Genomic DNA, 23,049 nt, shown 5'->3' with positions numbered 1-23,049 from the left:
GTTACACCTGAAAGATTTCTCATTGATTTACTTATGAATGTATGTCTATTTAAAGCGTTGTGTAGATCAGTGTAAACTTGAAACAAAACACGCATAACTTCAACAGTTCAAGGTAAAAAAGTCATAAATAAACGAAATACTGGAAATCAAGAATACCAGGGGTGACGTGCTTTGGGGCAATAACACAGTGTTTGAGGCTTGCACCAGAAATTGTTTGTTTACACTGATTGCAGTTAGGACAGGCAAGTAAAGATCATATTTCGAATTATAATTACTTTGAACATTTCTATATTTCACAACTATGAAAATGGTATCTGTCCACGACATGCATTGAATTAGGCACACGCAGATAATCAACATTTTAAATAGATGTCGGTTAAAGAAATGTTTATTGTTCTACCGAGGACGAATGTTATTCCCCTTTACCATGTTTACAAACAAAGTATATGGGATCGATCTAAAGGAATTAGTCTGCCTGTCTATTTAGACATCCAGACAAAGTTCTTTGTTAAATTAGCTATAAAATATGCAATTATTTCAATTAATAGATTCTGCTATCAGATATATGCATTAATGTTGGATCGACCGATTTATTAATGTTTAGTATACATAATTCACTGTGTATCATCGCCACCGGAAATTGGGTACTAACGAAGCGGAGAGAAATGGAAAAAAAAGTAAACAAGGTAAGAATTCATTCAATTTAAAGCATTTCTACTGATTTGACGAGGGTACCGCTTAAGAAATGATTTTCTGATATATAATTCTTTAAATTATTAGGCCGACAAGTACAAAATTAAGACAAGATTTTGTGTTATACTCAAGAACTTGCCACTTAGTACCTGAAAATTTCGAGGTCGATCGTCCTCTGTCGCCCCATTGGCAAGATATTCAACTGATTTTCATTATTTTTACAGACACTTTTTTAGATTATTATAGTGTGGCATCATATTTACTGAAATTTGTTGTCAAAATGAACGTTTTTAAAGAATATAGACCATAAAAAAGTAAAGTCTAGGGTACGGCAACTTGCTCATGTTGACAAATTTACTGTATGGCAACTTGTTTTCAACTGTATGGCAACTTGCTAATTTCAAAATATTTATTTGCCGTCTTTTTAAAGAAAATAAAGTATTAGGTTCAAATATCTAATTATGCATTTGATAAAAATACAATTCGCTTGACACCATTTAAGATGTATACACAATATAAGGCTTGAACACAGTCCTATTACATCTTTTACATACCTGATATATACAATATGAATACGGCATATACAAAAGCTGGCAAATGTTGTAACTTTCGGAAAGGCATGTCACTGTTTACTGACTTGTTGTTCTGCCCTGACGTAGCGTTAAATGTAACCAATAGTTGGTCAAATCTATTTCATTTGGACTTTGTTTGAAAGTCCTCTCAGTGAAAACCATTCCACGTCTCCTTTTTCAATTAATGTTATTGTCTTATTTGTAAAAGGCAGATACAGCCAATATATTAGAATAAAGAACATTAATTTTCTAAAAAAAAAACTTCATCTCTATATAGTAAGAAATGAACAAGCTCGGTGGCTAACACTGTTTAAATTTAAAAAAAAAATATTAACCTTAGATTAATCATTTTTGGAAAGAATGAAAGAAGAATCCGATACAAGGGATACAAATCCGGCTGTGGCTACGGCATAAACTATTTAGATAAGCTTTCTACTTGAGAATAAAGATGACCTTGTATGAAGTTTTTTTTGGTTGTCATCTTAATATTATATATATACTTATTAATACAATTCACAAAAGCTAGCATCTTCGACTTGTAAGTTTAAAGAATTATAATGAAATAACATCTAATAAGGACAGGTTGAAATAATTTTGAATCCTGATGGTGCATACTCATAAATTCTTTTGGAAAAATCCACGTAAATTTAAATGTTGATTTTTGATAGCGTTCATTTATTTATTTGCCCTCGTAAACAGTTTTGTTAAAATACCGAACTCGGTAAATTCTTATCGTGAACGAATAAGTCGGGTACACCTTTTTACATTCAGGCGTGCTTAAGTTGCACTTTTTTCTTCTTATTAAGAAAAATGATTTTTAATTTTAGCATCTATCTAAAGATTAGATTATTTACACACACACAAAAATAGGGCTTACTGTTGATTTTGAAACTCTATCAATTCACAACATTTATATTCAACCAAACAGATAGGCCGAGATCCATACCTTTATAAGTTTCAAAAAAGAGAAGGTGTGTTTGAAAACAAATAATCACGTACTGCTATATCTTTTAAGGCAAATGCAAGTCTTACTTGTATTAATTATATAATTTTAATTGGCACAATATCACATTAAAATTTACTGAGAAATATTATACATAGTAATCATGAAAATGTACTACTGTAACAATGAAAATTCGGACGAATACACTCCTTTTCACTACCCCTCCATCTACTCATTTAAGTTTAGGCCAAACAGCCTTAGCAACAGTCTTTTATTATTTTGTTCCCTGTAAATAAAAAAGATTGATTAAATTTACTTAAATTAACAAAAAATACTATCTTATTTTCAATAAGAAACAAGAAAATTAATTCGAAACACAATTCATGATTTATTTCTCCTAATTTTCAATGAAAACAAAGTATTTTCTTCACTTTTCTTTTAACAAATTATTCATTTCAGAAATTTAAAAAATAAACAATAAACAATGTTGAAGACCGTACCTTGACCTATAATGGTTTACTTTTATAAATTGTGACTTGGATGGAGAGTTGTCTCATTGGCACTCATACCACATCTTCCTATAACTTTTTAACCCGGCACATTCTTTATGTGTCTGTCCGAAGCCACGAGCCTGTAATTTGGTGGTTGTCGTTGGTTCATCTCTATCATATTTGTTATTTTTCGTAAATTGTTTTGTTATGAGTTAGGCCGTTAGTTTTCTTGTTGAATCCTTCCACAATTTTCATGTCGGGGCTTTTTATAGCCGACTGTAAGGTACGATTTTTCGTTGTTGAAGGCCAAACGATAGCATATAATTGCTTACATACACTTTATTTGACCCTTGTGGATAGTTATCTTATTTGCAATCAAACAACATCTCCACTGTTTATATTTAAAAAAAAACAGCACCAACAAAAGTTGAATGGTCGGTTTTTTTTTTATTGAACTTATAAAATTTCACCCTGACAACAAATAAGACAACAGTCGTTAGTATTATAACGATATATGAATGTATTTAGGATAATATGGTTGAAAAAACCTTTTTGTCTTTAAAAACACAAAGTCAAATAGAGGTACGCAACGACGACTTCTGAACGAAATTAACGGCATATATTTTATAATATTTGATAAGTAGTTTATTTTGTATATTTGTAAGCCGGTAAAGCTTTGATACAGCCAAAATTTCGTCACTTGATATTATCTAAACAGTTATTAATTTCATCTTTATATTACAATATATTGCAAGACGCCGTACAGACAAAAGTTGTTATTTTGCAATTCGCCGTACAACGTCCTGCAATTCGCCGTACAATAAACAAACAATGTTTTGGTCCATATTCTTTAAAAAACATCTTTATGACAACAGATTTCAGTCAATATGATGTCACACTATCATAATCTAAAAACGTGTCTGGAAAAATAATGAAAAACAGTTGAATATCTTGCCAATGGGGCGACAGAGGACAATCGACCTCAAAATTTTCAGGTACTAAGTGGCAAGCTTTGGAGTATAACACAAAATATTGTCTTAATTTTGTACTTATCGACCTAATAATTTAAAGAATTATATATCAGAAAATCATTTCTTAAGCGGTACCCTCGTCAAATCAGTAGAAATGCTTTAAATTGAATGAATTCTTACCTTGTTTACTTTTTTTTTCCATTTCTCTCCGCTTCGTTAGTACCCAATTTCCGGTGGCGATGATACACAGTGTAATTATTTTAACCATTACAGCAGAATGCATTGAGTGTGTAGGTAAAGGTAATATCTTTGGTTAGCTTGCTTGCTAGCTGAACCGTGAAGTCATTATTAGGTTAGGTAAACTACCCTCCTTTAAGAGTAGACTAGTCCGACAGATAACCAATCTATCAGTTTGTAGGACTAGACTATTCCAAAAGGAGGGTAGTATACCTAACCTAATAATGACTTCACGGTTCAGCTAACTAGCAAGCTAACCAAAGATTCTACCTTTACCTACACACTCAATGCATTCGGCTGTAATAGATTCTTACATTGATACCAGTGGATTATCAGATTTATCCAATCGAGATAGTTAAATTATCAATTTTAAAGTCCGAGCCTCGGCGAGGACTTTAAAATATTATTTAATTATCGAGATTGGAAAAATCCGAGAATGCATGAGTAACTATGTATTAATCTGTTTCTCTAATGATTAAAAATTAAATTTTCATTTTTTTGTTAAACGAAAGGCCCCTTCGAGTGCCTTCCACATTCCACAAAGTTGTCAATTTCATTAACACCTGTTAGCATATTTGGATACATCCAATGAGCTGACAAGGTTATGACCCTTAAACTCATCCAATCATCATCTGAGATCACCGGCAACCACACGTTGATTAAATTTTTTTATACAATAGGTTAGGAAAGGTTTAAATTGCCATAGAATTAGAGAAAAGGGTATATCAACATAGTCATCCCTGAATTTTCAAATCCGGCAGTCACATAAACCATCTATAAAATGAGATGTTGGCTTTACGGGATGTAGAAATACGCAGCCACATCAGGTTAGTATCAGGACGTGATAATGGATGAGTGTCATATGAAAAACCCTCCTAACAACTTTTTGGAAGGGATTCGTATTCTGTCTAAAATACCCTCAATACATAACCACCGAAAAATAAGCCTAGGGGTCAACATAAAGTCTTAAAGGGGCACTAGCTGTCAAATTCTTATTCACCGATTTAACTCAAATTCTCATATTTGATTTATAACAATGTAAAACATTGATCCAAATTATAAAAAAGTCTAGAATAAACAATTAACAGGGCATTGGCTCGAGAATATGTAACTTCGTTTCGTGTGTATTTTAGTCTAGACGCCATCTAATTAACTAATTAATTGGATTTTTCTAGGTCTGTTTAATTTCATATCATAGATTAAAATATATTTTAATCATCGTTTTCACCTGTATAAGAATGATGTTTTGTGGATCAAATCAGTCAATCAAATGATTTATCTTTGTTTCACTTCCAATGTTGACATTCTTTTCCTTTGAATAACTCAACACGCACGATTCATGAGTTATCCATCTCTAGCTAAGGGGTTAAATTGAAGTTCACATGAATACGGATTCAATGAGGTCGAATTATTCACTTGCAAGTGAATAATTCATCATCAATGTTTCTTAGCTTATTTTGACAAAATTGAACCATACTGGCCGTTAAAAGGGATTTATTATTTCACTATCTCGCTTTCATTAATGATTTGAACAAAAACAATCAGATTTAAGATTTTTATATATCTCGTAGCTAGTGCCCTTTTAAGACTGTATTTGCATTTAAATAGTAACAATAGACCAGTTATTCCATACAATTTTAAACTGCATTGTTTTCTTTCCAGATATGTCGTCTTTGGATATATACATCCAAAATCTTCATGACCAGCAGTGCATATTTCAAATACCTAAAAATGAAGTAAAGGAGATTGAACGCTTTGTAATTCACATTGTAAAAAATTTTATACCTACAACTATTAAAGCCCTCAATCCAAATTTCACGGTTTTGGAAGTGGTCAATGCTGGAAGTTATTTTGAGCATACTAAAGTCAAGAACCCGGATGAATTTGATTTTATGGTAGTCGTGCGAGAGCTGTCAACGCCTGTTTCAGTACAAATACAAAAAGGATGTATCCCGGGATATGCAAACGTCAAACTACGACAAAAAGGAAGATGGCATAGCTCTGGGATGGAATATACACCAGAGAAGGAATTTGAAATATCGATTCTTAGCTTTAATGCGTATCTGAGACAGGCGGTATCATTAGTTCCGGTACAGAAAGGTAGGTATGGAACTTTGACATACCAGGACGTCGCAGTAAGAGGGAAACCATATTCAGTATTTTCACACGTTCAGACAGCTAACTTTATCTGGAAACGAAAAATATGTAAAACTGGAGAAGAAACGTTGTATCAACGTTCCGACGTCACTAAGAAAACTGACAACGACAATTTAAAAATTTGTGTAGATATGATGACATGTTGCCATTTCCCTGCAGATGTCTTTTCTGAGATACTCCCAAGCAGCTCATTATCCAATCCATCATTGATAAATAATGGTTGTCACATTGTTCTAAAACCTTGTAATACGTCATCTTGTAACGATAAAGAAACTCCCTGCAGGCTTATTTCTTACACGAAGTCCGAAGTCGAGAAAATGGCAAATTTAGACGAGAACTGGAAAGTTATATATAAATGCACGAAATTGCTCTTCTCATACGTGGAATATTCTGGGATAGATTCATACAAACTAAAGTCAACGGTTTTACATCTAAGCGCAAGATATGGGCATACCGAATTAGGGCGAGGTCTAATCTTCGTTTTAAAGTCGCTTCAAATTTCATCTTCTAAAGGATTGCTTGGGTGTTATTTCAATTCGACTCTTAATATATGGAGTATTTCTCTATCTTACAGATATTTCACAAAATGGCAAATAATACTTTTGTTTAAAATATTCCTGGTTTTTGAAAAGATACCAGCTGGAGAAAGCCAACAATTGTTGCTTTCACAAATGATTAATCAATGGATAATCTGTACTTGTAGACACTCTATTGAAGTGAGCCAGATTCGTAGTAACATCTTTGATGAGCACAGTCTTGCTACATTTAATGTACAGGGAAATATATTTCTAGAGATCGTTTATGAAATGGAACCAACACTTAAGGCACAGAAGCCACTTAAGTGGGTTCCATTTCAGATGAAATGTCATGTTTTCATTGATGTTTGTAAAGTTTTGATTTCAAAATTAATTCAAAAAGCTTTTATGTTCATTCCTGGCTTTTTCAGATTTTCCAAGAAATAAAACAACATTTCTTTGTTCACAATTATATCATATGGCAATAAAATGTTTGTTATTGTTGCTGTTTTTTTTATTTAATAATTCATTCTCCATACTACTCTCACAATGTCGATTGTTCACTTGCTAAAGAAATGGCCGATGGAATAGATCAATCTATAATATCAAGGAACCAATATAAAATATCATCAATTATGTCGTAACCATTCAGACGCACAGAAGTTTTTCAAGTTTTATTTTACTGTGTAGCTTTTTTGTGCACTTTTATTGGTTTGTTCGTCGTTATTATTTTTTTCCCAGTGGAGTTGTCAGTTATCTTCAACTTGAGAATGATCCTTTTTTGTACTCGTCAATAAGATTAACTTGTTGTATATGCCTTATTGATGTTTTATTTTGCTTTTTGATGATTTATTTGCATTTTCCAAACATTGAAGTAATATGAATTAACAACATTATCTGCATTGTTTTTCAGTGCTAAGGTGTCTGATTAATTTATTGTAGACTGTACGCAGAACGTATATCACAATGAATTTTTAAGTCTTTTTGTATTCTTGATTATCGCCCTTCCCTTCACCTTTATCAACCTGCTCAGTCGCTCCGTAATTTTCATGTCACGGCTTTGAGCATAACTTATCAGCGACATCACAATAAAAAGAAAAAAGCATGATAAACAGATTATCGAATTTTCTACGTATTGATACAGTTTTATATCAGCCGCTTAATACTCTGTGGAACTTTTTAGCTCGTTTGCTGCGCTCACTCGCCAAAAAGGTTAAAAAAGATAAAATTTTTGAACGTTTATTACTGCTTTCTGCGATATGGTTTGGCCATACATGAACACGGTACAAAACAAAAGTATACTTATTTTTGTCTCGCAGTTATTCAAGAGCGATTTCCTTTGTAGAAGATAGCTGATAAGACGGTATATATTAAACCAAGGGTTCTAAAACATGAAGCTTGAGTAATCTCGTCGAAATATTTACGAAAACCACCACGGCTTGGTTGGACGTTAAGAAATATCTATATCATAAATGGCCATATTAATGGTTGCACAAAAAGATCCTCTATGTATAAATAAGAAGATGTGGTGTGATTGCCAATGAGACAACTCTTCACAAGAGACCAAATGACAGAGAAATCTATGTTGTTTATAATTTATTAAGCTATGGCTGATGAAACAAGTCTTTTTAAACTGATTCTTATTTTGTGATGTTTGAGATAGGTTAGGAGAGGTTTGTTCGCTCACAAACATGATTAACATCTTCACATTCTAATTAAGTCTGTCCTACACCAGGACCTATAATCAGTGGTTGTCGTTGGATGCTGTATATCCTATTTGTTTTCGTTAATTGTTTAAGGATTAATCACGCCGTTTGTTTAATAGTTTTAGTTTTTTGATATATTGTCATGTCAAGGATCTTTATAACTTACTATACGGTATGGTTATGGTCCTAGCTGAAAGCGATCGTTGCTTAATCTCAATTTTTGTAGTTTTTGTCATTATGAGCATCACGATGGATGACAATGGTGGAGGAGAAGCAGGTCATACAAGTGAGTGGTTTAGCTAGCTATAAAACCAGGATTAATCCAACATTTTCTACACAAGGAAATGTCTGTGCCAAGTCAAGAATATGACAGTTGTTTTCCTTTCGTTTGATGTGTTTGAGCTTTGATTTGCCATTTGATTTGGGACTTTCCGTTTAGAATTTTCTTTGGAGTACGGCATTTTTTGGTATTTTACGTTTGACATTCCCATGCATAACACCAGGGCTGACACCATTTTGTTAAATTTAATCCAATAGGAAGTATTCATAATGCAAAAGACTTTTATACCCATTGCTTCGACCACCAAAGGAAGACAAATATTAGTTAATGTTATTAAGTACGTATCAATAAGAATTCCATGCTACTAAAATTATATATTGTGTTACAAATCAAGTTTGAGCCGACGAGGAACTGTTCTGTGGCGCTTCTCCTTTAGCTGGAGTTCGAATCCCGCGGAGGGAAAAATATATGAATGAAGTGTCAACATAGTTTCGATATTTCATTAGAAATAATACAATAAAACTTTTGCCATCTTTTGTCTTTTTATTTTGTGTTTAGATACTTTGGTGTTGATTGTAGATGTTTTTTAGTCTTTGTTAAATTTGTTCATAGCTTTGTTAGACGATCTAGACCTACCATATTGTATGTACCCATGTCTTTTGTTGATGTCTGTATAAATCATGATTGATATCCTTTTCCTTTCATTCACAACTGCATACAAGGTAAGTACCAAATTTTATATTATGATACTAAAAACTAAAACAAATATCTTCCTCCTTTTTAAAGGTCAGCAATAGCGTGTCTCAGCTGTCGTACATATTTTGAAATCGCAGTTTATTATCATATATAGATATTAGGTTTACGTTTCGAAAACATTCTGAAATCGGAAGATTTTAGCTCAAGAAACAAAACTAAGAGTTTTGCAATACAATTTGAAAACATTCTTGTATTTATCAGATACATTAAGTTTTATTAGGTTTAATAAGATAATCTGAAAAATAAGCTAAATTTTTATTTTGTTTGTGCAATACGATGTACTTTTAATCAATTTTGTGTTATGAAAAAGGAAACTTCTGTGTAAAGTTGGATTTGAATATATGATATAAAAGAAAAACAACCTTGGTTATACTTTACTTCACGTGTAGAGATGAATCAATTTGGTATCTCCCTCAAATAAAATCAATTAAACTTGTAACTGCCATTATCAAAATTATTCAAATATTTTTTTTCGCGAATAGAGCCAAGTTTAATACTCCCCGAAAAAACGTTAAACTAATTTCTAATTGTCATTAAGAAAACAGTTTTCATATCAGCTAGTGTGCGGTCTAATTTGATACATGTATTTGATTTCTCAATTCATCTCATACAGTAGAAAGTCAATTATCAGAATAGGATTGTAAAATTTGCAGATCAGTTACACAAACAACTTTTCTATAGCAGTGGGCTGAATGCATCTAAGAGTTGATTTAATTCATATTTTATTTCAAAGAATGCTGCCACTAGTGGAGAAGGATCTGTTTAACCTTCCGGAGCACCTGAGATCACCCCCATCCTATTCTAATAAATGACTTTCTATTCTATGTGATGAATTGAGAAATCAGGCAAAGTTGCCCTTTGATGGATTTTGCTATTTTTAGGTCCTTTTTGGTTTATAGCTCTTCAACGGTTTCGGTCCTTATACATCCCTGGCTTTCAAATATTCGGCTTTGAGCGTTCCTGATGAAGGGAAATCCAGAAAAGCGCTTCGGACGCATGCAATTTATATCGTGTTGTTTTCATTTTTTGATAGGTCTTACATAGGTGGCTAAAATTGTTTCCCCTTGTGTTTTTTTTTATCTATTACACTGTTATTTTAGAAAGCGACGTTTCCTGTTCTAATTTTTTACAGTGTGGTTTTATGCGTTATGTTAGTCCCCTGATTGAAAATAAAATATGGGAGAGGTTTGAGATTTTGAACCCACAACATATGAATTTAGCTTTGGTTAACGATTTAGAGGTTTACATAATGTATTTTCGCCCAATTGTGTGTTATCCTCTAAATGCCTTTTGTTGTGTAGCTATCTGAATTGAGTATACCGGTATTCTATGTTTCAGTTTTTCAACTATATTATTTTTTCATCTTTCCTCATATATCCTGTTTATACGTGTTGTATAAATGAATAATTCTTCATAATCAAGTTGCTAGTTTTGCAGGAAAATAAACCAAGCTACAAGACATTCCGACTGAGTATGTCGCCAATGCATGATTGGATATATAACGATGGAACCTGTAACTGGTGCTAACAGTTTAGAAAATTAAAATAATTATTGTCCTCTTTAAACTTTTATGCCTATCATAAAATAGATAAATAATTATCAAAGCATTTCTTTGTTTAAGTTAAAATCAATATACATACATGATAATGTTCTTTTGTAGTTTGTTCTAAACTATGTTGTTCGTAGTTCAATTTTCTTTGCTGGTGGTGATAATCAAGCATGCCTCTGGTACAACGTGTCTTTCTAATGAGTCTAAGGAAGACTTTGACAAATCAAGAAAAGCCTTGACTGATGTCCAGGAAAATATTGGAAAAGTTACCAAAAAACTCGAAGCAGACAATAAAAAGATACTTGGCATATTTAAAGACACTCTTAACACCATGGGCCAAAAAATAAAGAAACTTGACACTGATTTAAAAGTCATTGGAACAAAATTTGAAAACGACAATAAAAAGACACTTGACATATTTAAAGGAACTCTCAATACTATGGGTCAAAAGATAAAGAAACTTGACACAGATTTTAAAGTCCTTGGAGAAGATTTTCGTAGTAAGTAAATGAAAGACAAATTTAAAACTGTTATTTTAAAATTGCAGGTTCGGAGCTTGCAATAATAAATATTTTATACACGCATAAAGGTTGCAATATGTACAAGTAGCCCTCCTCTGACAAATATAGTGCATTTGGTGTTGTTGTTTACAAAACACTAGTCTCTGGTGAAGAGTTGTATTATTGGCAATTCTACCACATCTACTTATACATGTTATATATATATATATTTTTTTTTATTGCAAATGAATTTACACGAATGAAAGTCTTTTTGTATGCGAAATATATGTTTACCAAACATAAGTCTTTGCCTTTCCAATTTAATGTTTTTGCTCAACCTTTGAAGTAGCGCAACTATTCTATGTGGACACCATTACACATAATGATTTATACTCATGTAATATAAGATACATATAGAAAAGAAACGTTCTAATACCTGTCTTCCTTTGTGACAAAATACACGATGACTTACAGATTGATGAACGTCATAGGTTGTGGGAAGGCATGGTCTTCAAATTAGTTTTACCCCGCCCCATTCTGTATGTGCATGTCCCAAGTCAGGATCATGTAATTCAGTGGTAGTCGTTTGTTGCTGTGTTACATATTTGTTTTTCGTTCATTAGTTTGTACATAAGGCCGTTAGTTTTCTCGTTTGAACTGTTTTACATTTGTCATTTCGGGGCCTTTTATAGCTAACTATGCGGTATAGGCTTTGCTCATTGTTGAAGGTCGTACGGTGACCTAAAGTTGTTAATTTCTGTGTCATTTGGTCTCTTGTGAAGAGTTGTCGCAATGGCAATCATACCACATCTTTGTTTTTTTATATGAAGTACTACCACGTCAAACAGTTGATAGGCAATTTCGTTTGAAAACAAAACTTTCAGACAATAGAGAAGACTTCAAGTTTCCTCATATCGTTTTTAAGGAAGCAATTTCCAGTAACACTAAATTCTTGTATATTCAATATATATATATAGATGCTACCACTGCATCGAGTGTGATACGATATTTATCCACTCGAGACAGTTAAATTTTCAAATTTAAAACACGAGGCTCGCCGAGCGTTTTAAATATTTAAAATTTAACTGTCGAGAGTGGATAAATATCGTATTACACGAGATTTGGTGGTGGAATCTGTTTCTCTAATGATTTTCAAACAATATGCAGGCAAACTTATTCCGTCTTTTCGAAGGATCTGTAAAAACATGTGTTCTTTCTATTTGACGTCATCAGGCATGGTCGCCTTTTTTCATGCCGTCACAATAGGAAATTCAGAGGAAAGCAAGTAAATTCGACGTCATAATCGGATTTTAACCAATGAAGAACTTAGATCAAACGAACCACACGTTGATTATTTTTTTTTTTATGCAATGGGTGCAGAAAGGGATAAATTGACGAAGAATTAGAGAAATATATATATAAAATTCAAGAGTCTATCCTAAATTGAAGTAAATTATATGGCCTTCCAAATACCGTTTTGATCCCTAACATCACTGAAGAGACATTAATTGTCGAAATCCGGATATGGTTTACAAATTTTTGCACCTCATGTTTGTGGTATACCATCTTTTCCGCAAGTTTATTGTTTTCTGTTTGGTATTAAATTAATATAAAGATCCATTTTGTTACATCTGGTGATCAATTTATTTGGCAATCGCCAATGGCAGTCAGCAGGGGTTTAGAACATCCGTATTTCGACCTGCTAGTCAAATGCGTTTTGTTAAAATATACTTTTTCACTTTTTTGGTCTTTTGGAAAATGTTGTTTGTGCTGTATTTAGACCCCTCTACCAAGAAAACTGTTTTGCATGCACACGTATAAAAATTGCAGTTTTTATCCAACGCAATCATAGGTTTGAACGTTGTTTTCAATTTAGACTTGTTTATATTTTTTCGTTTGAGCTTGTATTATATTTGCCATTGGGTTTATATGATCCGTTCATCCTATTTCGACTCTTTCAAAATTCAAGAGTCTATCCTAAATTGAGGTAAATTATATGGCCTTTCAAATACCGTTTCGATTCCTAACATCACTGAAGAGACATTAATTGTCGAAATCCGGATATGGTGTACAAATTTTTGCACCTCATGTTTGTTGTATACCATCTTTTCCGCAAGTTTATTGTTTTCTGTTTGGTTATAAATTAATAATAAGATCCATTTTGTTACATCTGGTGATCCGTTTATTTGGCAATCGCCAATGGCAGTCAGCAGGGTTTAAGAACATCAGCTGTTCGACCTGCTAGTCAAATGCGTTTTGTTAAAATTTACTTTTTCACTTTTTTTGGTCTTTTGGAAAAGTTGTTTGTGCTGTATTTAGACCCCTCTACCAGGAAAATTGTTTTGCATGCACACGTATAAAAATGCGGTTTTTATCCAACGAAATCATAGGTTTGAACGTTGTTTTCAATTTAGACTTGTATATATAATATATATATATATATATATATATATATATATATATGTAAGACTCTAAAGTGCGATGGTACTCTAAAGTGCGATGGTCACGCTAAAGTGCGATGGTCTACGCTAAAGTGCGATGGTGTCTCACGCTAAAGTGCGATGGTCTACGCTAAAGTGCGATGGTGTCTCACGCTAAAGTGAGATGGTTGTTTGTTTGCTAAAGTACGGTGGTATATCAAGCTAAAGTGCGATGGACCAATAGGGTAACCCTCGAGGGCTTTAAAAATGTTAAAGAACATAAGATGTAAAAATAGTCCTTTTGCAAAACTAGTATTCTAAGGTATACCATATGTTATAGGCATTATAACCTACTGGTAGGCTGAAGTGATTGTTTCTAAATGTAGAAGACCGACCACGTAACAATTGCTAAAAAGGTAATTTAGGTGTCACAAATAACTATATTTCTTGTAATTCGCGTAGCTTGCCATTCACACAGTCTATCACTAATGGGAACACCCCCCCCTCCCCCCCCCCCCTTTACAGTCGTCATTGTAAATTACAAATACAAAATTCGATTATTGTCGGAATATGTAACATTTATTTGTTTAAGCTTTAATTTAAATGAGAGAAAAAGGCGATGTTCGCCGAGTTTTTTCCTTTTTCGTAGCGACTACACATACATGTTATATTTTCCTATAATGTACAAACTAATATTTTAGCCGACAATTTATAATTTACGCATGCAAACATGAACCCTTTTTTTACCGATGTTACTTTTTAAAGCGACAATATTTTAACGGGGACCGCAAAGTAAACTGCAACATAAACAATGATTTAAAAGTATCCGTTCGCTTCCAATAAAAGCACGATAAGGATATTTATGCGAATACTATTTTGTATCTAAATAGTAAAATGGTCGACTGCAGGATACAAGTTCTTCTTCCTGCTACCGAATAAAAAACACATTTGCTTCAGACGTCAAAGCACGGTTAGGTAAAAATTAATTATTAATAAGTCATTGGCTTTTTTATCGATAACATTTTTGTTGAGATTGGAAGATAACTGCTCAGCAGATAGTCGGTATTACAAAGGGTGTTTACTGTGCATAACAGCGGTCGACTTGTTTTGTTTTACTTATAGGAAGCAAAATTCATATAGAACCTTCTCAAAGACAAAAAAGAAAAAAAAATCATTTGAAAGTTCTTTTATTTCACTTTTTCAAATATGTTTCGTCACTCAATCATCCACATTTCAATGAGTGCTTTCATCTCATATATCCCAACGAGTTTGATACTACTGAAATATTTTGATCTTTTCATCGATATTGATATAGATGAACGACTTCAAACTCGAATCTATTACAAACATGATGATTTCAACTTTTGTCAACTTTCCATTTCTCAGCTGTTACATACTCTTTGCTCCCTCGTATAGTGTTTACATATCTCAGTTAATACGCTACGCTCGAGCATGTTCACACTATATAACATCATTAATAGGGGATGTCCTCATACACAAAAACTGCGCCATTAGAGTTATGAAGAAGAACGGCTGAAATCGACACTTTATTAGTTTATGGTCACCATCCCGTTTTGGTTGACCGATACGATGTGTTGCTTTCTTAACTCACCGACGACATTTATTTGAGGTCTTATATCTTTAAATACCAGTATAGTTGTCTGATCTATTTTGTCTGAGTGCGAATTCCCATAACGGTTGATGCATGTAAAGCGGGAGACGCTACTATGTTGCTTCAACCTATCCGATCCTTCTGGAGTTCATGAATATTCCTCAGTTTTGCTTTGTTAAGTCGATTTGTCTCTTCCTTAATGATGCGAGATTTGAACATTGGTAAACTACTGTCGCTTTAATTCATTCCTCATATTATTTTAAGGGTATACGATACAGTTACAGTGGGGGTAATGACGTCGCTAGCGTAAAAAATGTTACATTTCGCGACGTCAAACTGTGACATATCGGGCATTTTTTGGACTGTTTTTTTTTATCATTCAGACTGATTTAACTTGAAAACGAGTTCATGGACCCCTCTTTTTTAAAAATGACATTTGACTTGATTATGTATAAAGATTATTTGTACCAATTTTTATGAAAAAATCACCGATGCCTATTTTTTAAATTAGATAAAAATACAGCAAGAAATGCCGTTTTTTTTTACTAAAATAAGGACAATGTGATAAAAATAAATTATTACATAAATTAAAAGCAAACTTATGGAGAAAAGATATTCCAAATGTTTTTATTTTTCATTTGTTTTTTAAAATAAATAAGTTAGGTATGTTTTAGGATAGAAATGTCCAAGTAACCGAAATTTCCAGTAAATGTAAAAAAATTTGACCCCATTTATCTCTAAAATTAGCACATGAAGGTATATTTTGTATTTCAAATTTGAATTAACTAAATGAAAAATAGCTTGTATGCAAACTTTCGTCCATAATTCACCGTGGGATCAAAACTGTATCGTATGTCCTTCATCAAGCAATTAAAATGAACTACATATGTGTATGTTTATATTTCAGAAACAAAATGGCACAAATATAACGGACACTGTTACTATTACAGTTCCGACACAGCAGATTATTTTATAGCAGAAGTGAGTAAAAATAAAACAGTACTACCCATACTTTCTTATTTTTCATTCGACAGAAAATTCTATGTAGGCAATTTGCTTTCCGTTTAGAGTCCATTCGTGAGCAAAGAACAAACAATAATCAACATTAACAGATTGGTAAGATGAACAAACCGATGACTATGTTGAACACATGTATCTATTCCATCGAATTTGAGATAAAACATACTTCAGCTACACTTAAGTCTGCCTCATATCTTGACTACATCTAGAAATTTATAATGAGGGTTGAATCAAAACAAAACTTTACGACAAAAGTGATTATTTCAGCAACTCCACTGTGAACCTTCCATTTCCATGTAGCAACATTCCAGCAGCGCCTGCATACAGAGTATATATCTCCAAGTTGATACGATATTCCAGGACTTGTATTTCCTATCTTGATTTCCTTGATAGAGGGTTGCTGGTCAGAAGGAAGCTATTAAACCAAGAGTTCCAAGTGGTGATGTTGAAATAATCCTTTTGTAGATTTTACGAACTCCATCACGAGTTGGTGGACTATTATGGAATATTAGTTTCAAAGATGATAGCGGATATGTTCCTTATGTCGTAACTACAATCCCGTCCCCTTTATCCGAATCTGACCTACCGAATTATACTTCTTACCGGGTTTGTACTAGCATGAGCACCACGATGGGTGCCACAGGTGGAACAGGATCTGCTTGCCTTCCGGAGCACCTGGTATTACCCCCCTTCCCAGTTTTTGATGGGGTTCGTGTTGCTCAGTCTTTAGTTTTCTTTGTTGTGTTTTGTGTAATATTGTTTGTCTCTTGGTCCTTTGTTTTAAGCCATATGGCGTTGTCATTTTATTTTTGACTTATGAATTTGAATTCCCTTTCGTATCTTTCGCCTCTCTTTTACACAATGATTAATAACAGAATATTATTTAAAATGGAAGTTCTTTTTCCTCGTTTGCATTTTTCCGACAAATGAAACTGTAATAATGCGGGGGCCCCTAAATTGCTTCCCTGGACAACTTATAGTTTATATAACAGCTGATAATTGAGTTTGTTTAAAATTAAAAAAAAATAAGGATTCATATACATTTTTTATACACAATGGTTAATAACAGAATATTATTTAAAATGGTAGTTCTTTTTCCTCATTTGCATTTTCCCGACAAATGAAACTCTGTAATAATGCGGGGCCCCCTAAATTGCTTCCCTGGACAACTTAAGATATATTGCTTTTAAAAATTAATCAGTTATGTGCATTAAAATGTATATGAATCCTTTTTTTTTTTAATGTAGGACTCTAAAGTGCGATGGTCACGCTAAAGTGCGATGGTCTACGCTAAAGTGCGATGGTCACGCTAAAGTGCGATGGTCTACGCTAAAGTGCGATGGTCACGCTAAAGTGCGATGGTCTACGCTAAAGTACGATGGTCACGCTAAAGTGCGATGGTCTACGCTAAAGTACGAATGTGTCTCACGCTAAAGTGCGATGGTTGTGTGTTTGCTAAAGTACGATGGTATATCACGCTAAAGTGCGATGGACCAATAGGATAAGGTTCGAGGGCTTAAAACGTTAAAGTATATGGATGTTAAAAAATAGTGTTTTTGCAAAAGCTAGTATGCTTAGGTATAACATATGTGATAGACTTTATAATTTACCGGTAGGCTTAAGTGGTTGTTTCTAAATCTAGAAGACTGACCACTTAATAATTGCTAAAACGGTAATATAGGTGTCACAAAATACTATATTGCCTGTAAATGTAACAATTGGGGGCGTATTTAATATTTGGATAATTGGCGTAGCTTGCCGTTCACACAGTCTATCAGTAATGTGAACACCCCCCTTACAGTCGTCATTGTAAATTACAAATACAAAATTCGTTCATTGTCGGAATAAGTAACATTTATTAGTACAAGCTTTATTATCAATGCGAGAGAAAGGCGATGTTCGCCGAAATTTTTTCTCCTTTTTCGTAGCGAGTACAAATACATGTTATATTTTCCTACAATGTACAAACTAATGTTTTAGCCGAAAATTTATAATTTACTTTTGAAAACATGTACCTTTATTTTACCGACGTTACTTTTCAATAAAATCGAAAATATTCTAACGGGGACCGCAAAGTAAGCTTCGACGTAAACAATGATTTAAATGTATCCGTTCGCTTCCAATGAAAGCAGGATACCTATGTGTATATTATTTTGTATCTATATAGTAAAATGGTTGACTGCAGGAAACAATTCCTTCTTCCAGCACCCGAAAACAAAATGCATTTTCTTCAGCCGAAAAAGCACGGTTAGGTCTAAAATTAAGTCATGGACATTTGGTTTAAAAGTTGTTTTAAAATCAAATATTCCAAATCTATCTTCCGGCATGTTCATTTTTGGTTTGTATAAACGATTGTTAACGTCATAATCCAACTACGTTTCTTACGTCTATACTTTCGCGGACCATCGGACTTTAGTGTATGGAGGCATCCCACATAAGCGCAGACCATCGCACTTTAGCGTGACCATCGTACTTTAGCGTCCCCATCGCACTTTAGAGTCCTACATATTGACTAACCGAAATTTATTCTTGAACAGAGGAAATGTAGAGAAATCGGAGGATATATTGTCAAAATTGATGACAAAGAAGAAAACAAAAATATTGCAGCAAACAGAGTTAACAGTGGTGAGTTTCTTCCCCGGATGTCATACATGAATGCCTCTAAAATTCAGGACACTCGAAGGCTATAATGGGAAACTTTAGTTTAGTTACATGTTATATAATACATTTACTTGTATGCAAATGGTCAGTCTAATCAACGAGCTACTATGATAAATATGTACACCTTGTCGGAAAGTATGACACTTAAATGTACGAGCTTTAAAAACAAGTGAAAAAATGAAACTGAGTAACTATACAGTAACTGTTTTAATCTTGCAATTTATGTAAAAAAAAAGTATAACAAAATACCGAACTCCAAGGTATAATGCAAAAGGTGAAGTTCATAAAACGGACATTATCAACGGAAAGAGAAAAAAAAAAACAGCTGCTATATACCTGATTTTGTACAGGCCTTGTATAACATTGAGCTCAAGGTAAATTTATATATGAAAAAAAGTAGATTTGTTATGCATGCAAATGAGGCAACCATCTAACGAAGACCAAAGAATACGAATGAAATAAATTGTGCATTCTTCAATGATTATCAAAAATCAAACCGTATAGCAAGCCGTTAAATGCCCAAAAATTGACAAAATGTAAATCAATTTAAAAGAGAAAACCAACAGCCTGATTTCTGCTTCAACCAATTAACGAGAAACAAATTTGTTAAAGTTGGCCCCTCCTTAAAAAAAGATACTTACCAAATGTCTAGAGTAAAATTGAAGCTATCTTTATTAAAGTTTAAAGGGTACCATGTTCGAACTATAGAATTGTAATATGGTCTTATAAGGGCTTTTAATTATAGACTCCAACTGGTTCAAATACTTTATTATATACCAGGAAAATGTAACTCTGCAAAACAATAGCAAATATCATAAGCAATTTTACAAATGTTACATAGCATTATTAAACACAAGCAATATTAAACACTAGTATGATTAAACACAATCATGATTAACTTGTGTCACAATTACAAATAGCTAATTTAAAAGTACATATCAAAGTTTCGGATTGCATTGCAATCTACACAACCGTGCTTCATTTTAGAAAGCGTCAATACGCTTTACAGTTTCAATGTAGAATTATTAAAATGTGCCGAAAGAGAAATAGAATAAAATACAATTTCGTTGCCAATTTGGCTGTGAAAGCAACTATTACAAAATGAACAATCTATAAAGAATAAGGAATTAATCCTTACCAATATGTGGGATTGAGTTATCAAAATCCACTGCCATAAACACTAATACAATTATTCCAGGACACTATATGGTATGTTCTGAAAATAATATACGATTATAAATACCCATGTTCAAAATGAACATTAAAAAAACTGTGACAAAGTCTATTCAATTTCAAGCCAATTAAATGTCATCTTGACAAGACAATAAATTAAATTCAACGATTTCAAAAGATACACAAGAATAGCTTTATTTACAATAGATGAAATCGTAATAATTCTAAGCTTGTAAATTATGAGATGTACTCTTAAACACTTAGTTACAAAAATGTGAGAATTATTCTAACCAAAATATAGTTCAAAATATATAATTGGAAAGAAAACTACTTTACAAAATGTATAAAACTTACTGTCAAAAATGTCCAAAAAGGTCCAGAATAATAGTCAGGTACAAATAACATCTAACTTCAAAGAAAGTTCCAAATAATATAAACTTCACAATGAAAACCGTAAGTGAAATAGCAAGACAGAGCCAATAGAAAATAATGTACAAATTACCCAATGAATACCATCGAAAAGTCCAATGCGGCAGAACTGAAATGTACTCACTGTACTTACCAATAGTACATGAAAACGTCATACCTGCACTGCAGTACTAACTGTATGGGGTTCAATACAGGATAATCATATGCTTCAATGGTCAATTATTCATTACACCATAGTGGGGACTAAATTTGGAAAACGGAAAGCTATAGCGTAATGAGTTCAGAAAATGTCTTCAAAATATTTTAACAACTTTAGATCAAATTAAATATTTTTATAGTTTATTGAAATAATTCGCTGAAATGGAAAATTGGTTAAGTTATAAAAATACAAAGTAAAATATAAAAAGAATACTATAAATCGCTGCCACAGAATATTTGTGTCGTACCTGATGCTCACCGATATGCTGAATTTATTGCATCCACAATTCCGTCCGTCCTCCATTTCTAATGTCTAATTCACTACCGAATGCATTTGAACACTGGGTTTTATGTTGTAAAAAATGAGGCAACAGATGTCCCATTAAAGAACAGAAGCTGATTGCTTTATCGCAGCACATGAGTTCTCGCTCAGGTTTTGCTGGAGTCGTGTTGCTGAATTCTTAATGTGTATCGTTTTTGCTGTTCTGGTATATGAATATATTTACTACTCTCTTTTGTATATTCTTACCCTCATGCAATTTGTACAACGCTACGTCACTCAACCTTATCATTTTTACAAAAAAAAGTAAGTGTAATGATCAAAAAGGGATATCTTAAGTTTAGAGAAAATTAATAGAAAAAACAATATGATTAAAAACATCTTGGTTTTAAAGGAATAATAGCTTGTTTAAAGAATTATTCATAAACTTTTATAAAAAAAAAAAAACAATGAAATATTTCATACCCATACATCCCCATAAATATTGAGCTAGATTATTCCAATAGAGAGCTGTGATAAGGAAGATGAAGTGTTTTTCACTTTTATTTTTCACTATCATCGAACATTATATCTCAAGAGGATAAGGTCAATACCCAAAAGTGTTAGTTAAATAACATTATGGACAATTCAACATACCGAAATGTATGTACAACTATCCTTTGCTTTTTGGCCCCCCCCCCCCCCCCCATGATAGGAACATGATGTATGTTGACCTGTTGCTACCTGTACATTAAGTTCTGTCCGCGATCTAAATTTAGGCAGTACAACAAGAGGTTCGTAATTACACAAATCAAATATAAAGCGTCTTATCATGCAGGTTATCATTACTGGATTGGATTAACAGATCTCAAAGAAGGGGTATGGCGCTGGACTTATGATCAGTCGAAAGCTGTGTTCAAAACGTGGGTTTCTGGTTTTGGTGCCAAGGGCCCAGGTAGTAATTGTGTGATGCTACATAATAGTAGAACAGATTGGTTTGATTACGACTGTCACTACGCTAGTGCTAAATACATCTGTGAAAGCAATTTCTGTAAGTAATTTCCTAATTGATAAATCCTTAAATATTACTTTATGATTTAATTTTCAGAAAAAAATCACACATTGTAGGATATGTTCATATAATGTTTCTTAAAATACTTTTTACTACTTTTATGTCTTCTTGCAAATATGGGTTAATAGAGCCGTTATGTTAAAATCTGTTGTAATATGGGAATTATTTTTTTGTTCATTGGCTAATTTTGATGTCCTTTTTATGTTATTTTCGTTTTATTTTTCGTCAAGGATTTGATACTTTCAATTTTCCAATATCTGTTTTCAAGAATTAAAATTTCTAAAATAATGATTGTAACGAAAAAGTAGTTTTCAACATAAAGATGAAATTGAGAATGGAAATGGGGAATGTGTCAAAGAGACAACAACAACCCGACCAACAGAAAACAGCCAAAGACCACTAATTGGTCTTCAACACAGCGAGAAAATCCCGCACCCGGTTGCAGGCTTCACCTGGCCCCTAAACAAAATGTGTACTATTTCGGTGAAAATGGACGTCATACTTAACTCCAAAACATATAAATGAACTAAAATTAAAAAAATATAGAGTACGAATTGGCAGCCTAAAAATTTAGATAGAACATCATCATATATTTCCCTTAAAATTGATAATATTATTGATTTTCTGTAATTATAAGCATTACAATATAAGAAAATACAAGAAATCAGGTACGGGAAATATATTAATCAATAAGTCAAAGGACGCCATAACCGAAGGAAGAAGAAGAAAAAGGGTAAGCTGTTCCTGTATTTCTAACATCATTCACTGACTTTAAACAACTTTCAACTTTTTGTCGTTGTACTGTGTTAGTGACTACTCCGAATAGTTTTCTTAT

General features: G+C 32.9%; 2 protein-coding genes across 13 annotated transcripts in view; both read left to right on the top strand.

Moving 5' to 3' along the window:
• Nucleotides 1-16: 16 nt before the first annotated feature.
• LOC127725277 (uncharacterized) lies at nucleotides 17-7,083 on the top strand. Of its 2 annotated transcripts, none has more exons than XM_052232153.1 (2): nucleotides 17-246; nucleotides 5,570-7,083. In XM_052232153.1, the coding sequence occupies exon 2, from the start codon at nucleotides 5,572-5,574 to the stop codon at nucleotides 7,024-7,026; it is 1,455 nt and encodes a 484-aa protein (XP_052088113.1). In that variant the 5' UTR covers nucleotides 17-246; nucleotides 5,570-5,571; the 3' UTR covers nucleotides 7,027-7,083. The 2 variants fall into 2 exon arrangements, with proteins under 2 accessions (XP_052088113.1, XP_052088112.1); XM_052232152.1 differs by having other exon boundaries at nucleotides 20-242.
• Nucleotides 7,084-10,939: 3,856 nt separating this feature from the next.
• The window catches only part of LOC127725278 (perlucin-like protein), a 216,163-nt gene continuing 204,053 nt past the window's right edge, over nucleotides 10,940-23,049 (top strand). For 6 of the 11 annotated variants that reach the window (XM_052232155.1, XM_052232157.1, XM_052232156.1 and 3 more), the window contains exon 1: nucleotides 10,940-11,370. In XM_052232155.1, coding sequence (XP_052088115.1) covers nucleotides 10,995-11,370 — 376 coding nt within the window. In that variant the 5' untranslated portion in view covers nucleotides 10,940-10,994. Of the gene's footprint in view, nucleotides 11,371-16,309; nucleotides 16,384-18,959; nucleotides 19,048-21,980; nucleotides 22,194-23,049 lie in introns of all 11 variants that reach the window. The other 5 variants (XM_052232164.1, XM_052232163.1, XM_052232159.1 and 2 more) reach the window with 3 other exon arrangements.

The sequence above is a fragment of the Mytilus californianus genome, unplaced genomic scaffold (genome assembly GCF_021869535.1).
Source record: "Mytilus californianus isolate M0D057914Y unplaced genomic scaffold, xbMytCali1.0.p SCAF_15, whole genome shotgun sequence".
Taxonomy (NCBI): domain Eukaryota; kingdom Metazoa; phylum Mollusca; class Bivalvia; order Mytilida; family Mytilidae; genus Mytilus; species Mytilus californianus.
The sequence above is the reverse complement of the archived record's forward strand: the minus strand, read 5'-3'. Positions and strand labels throughout refer to the sequence as shown.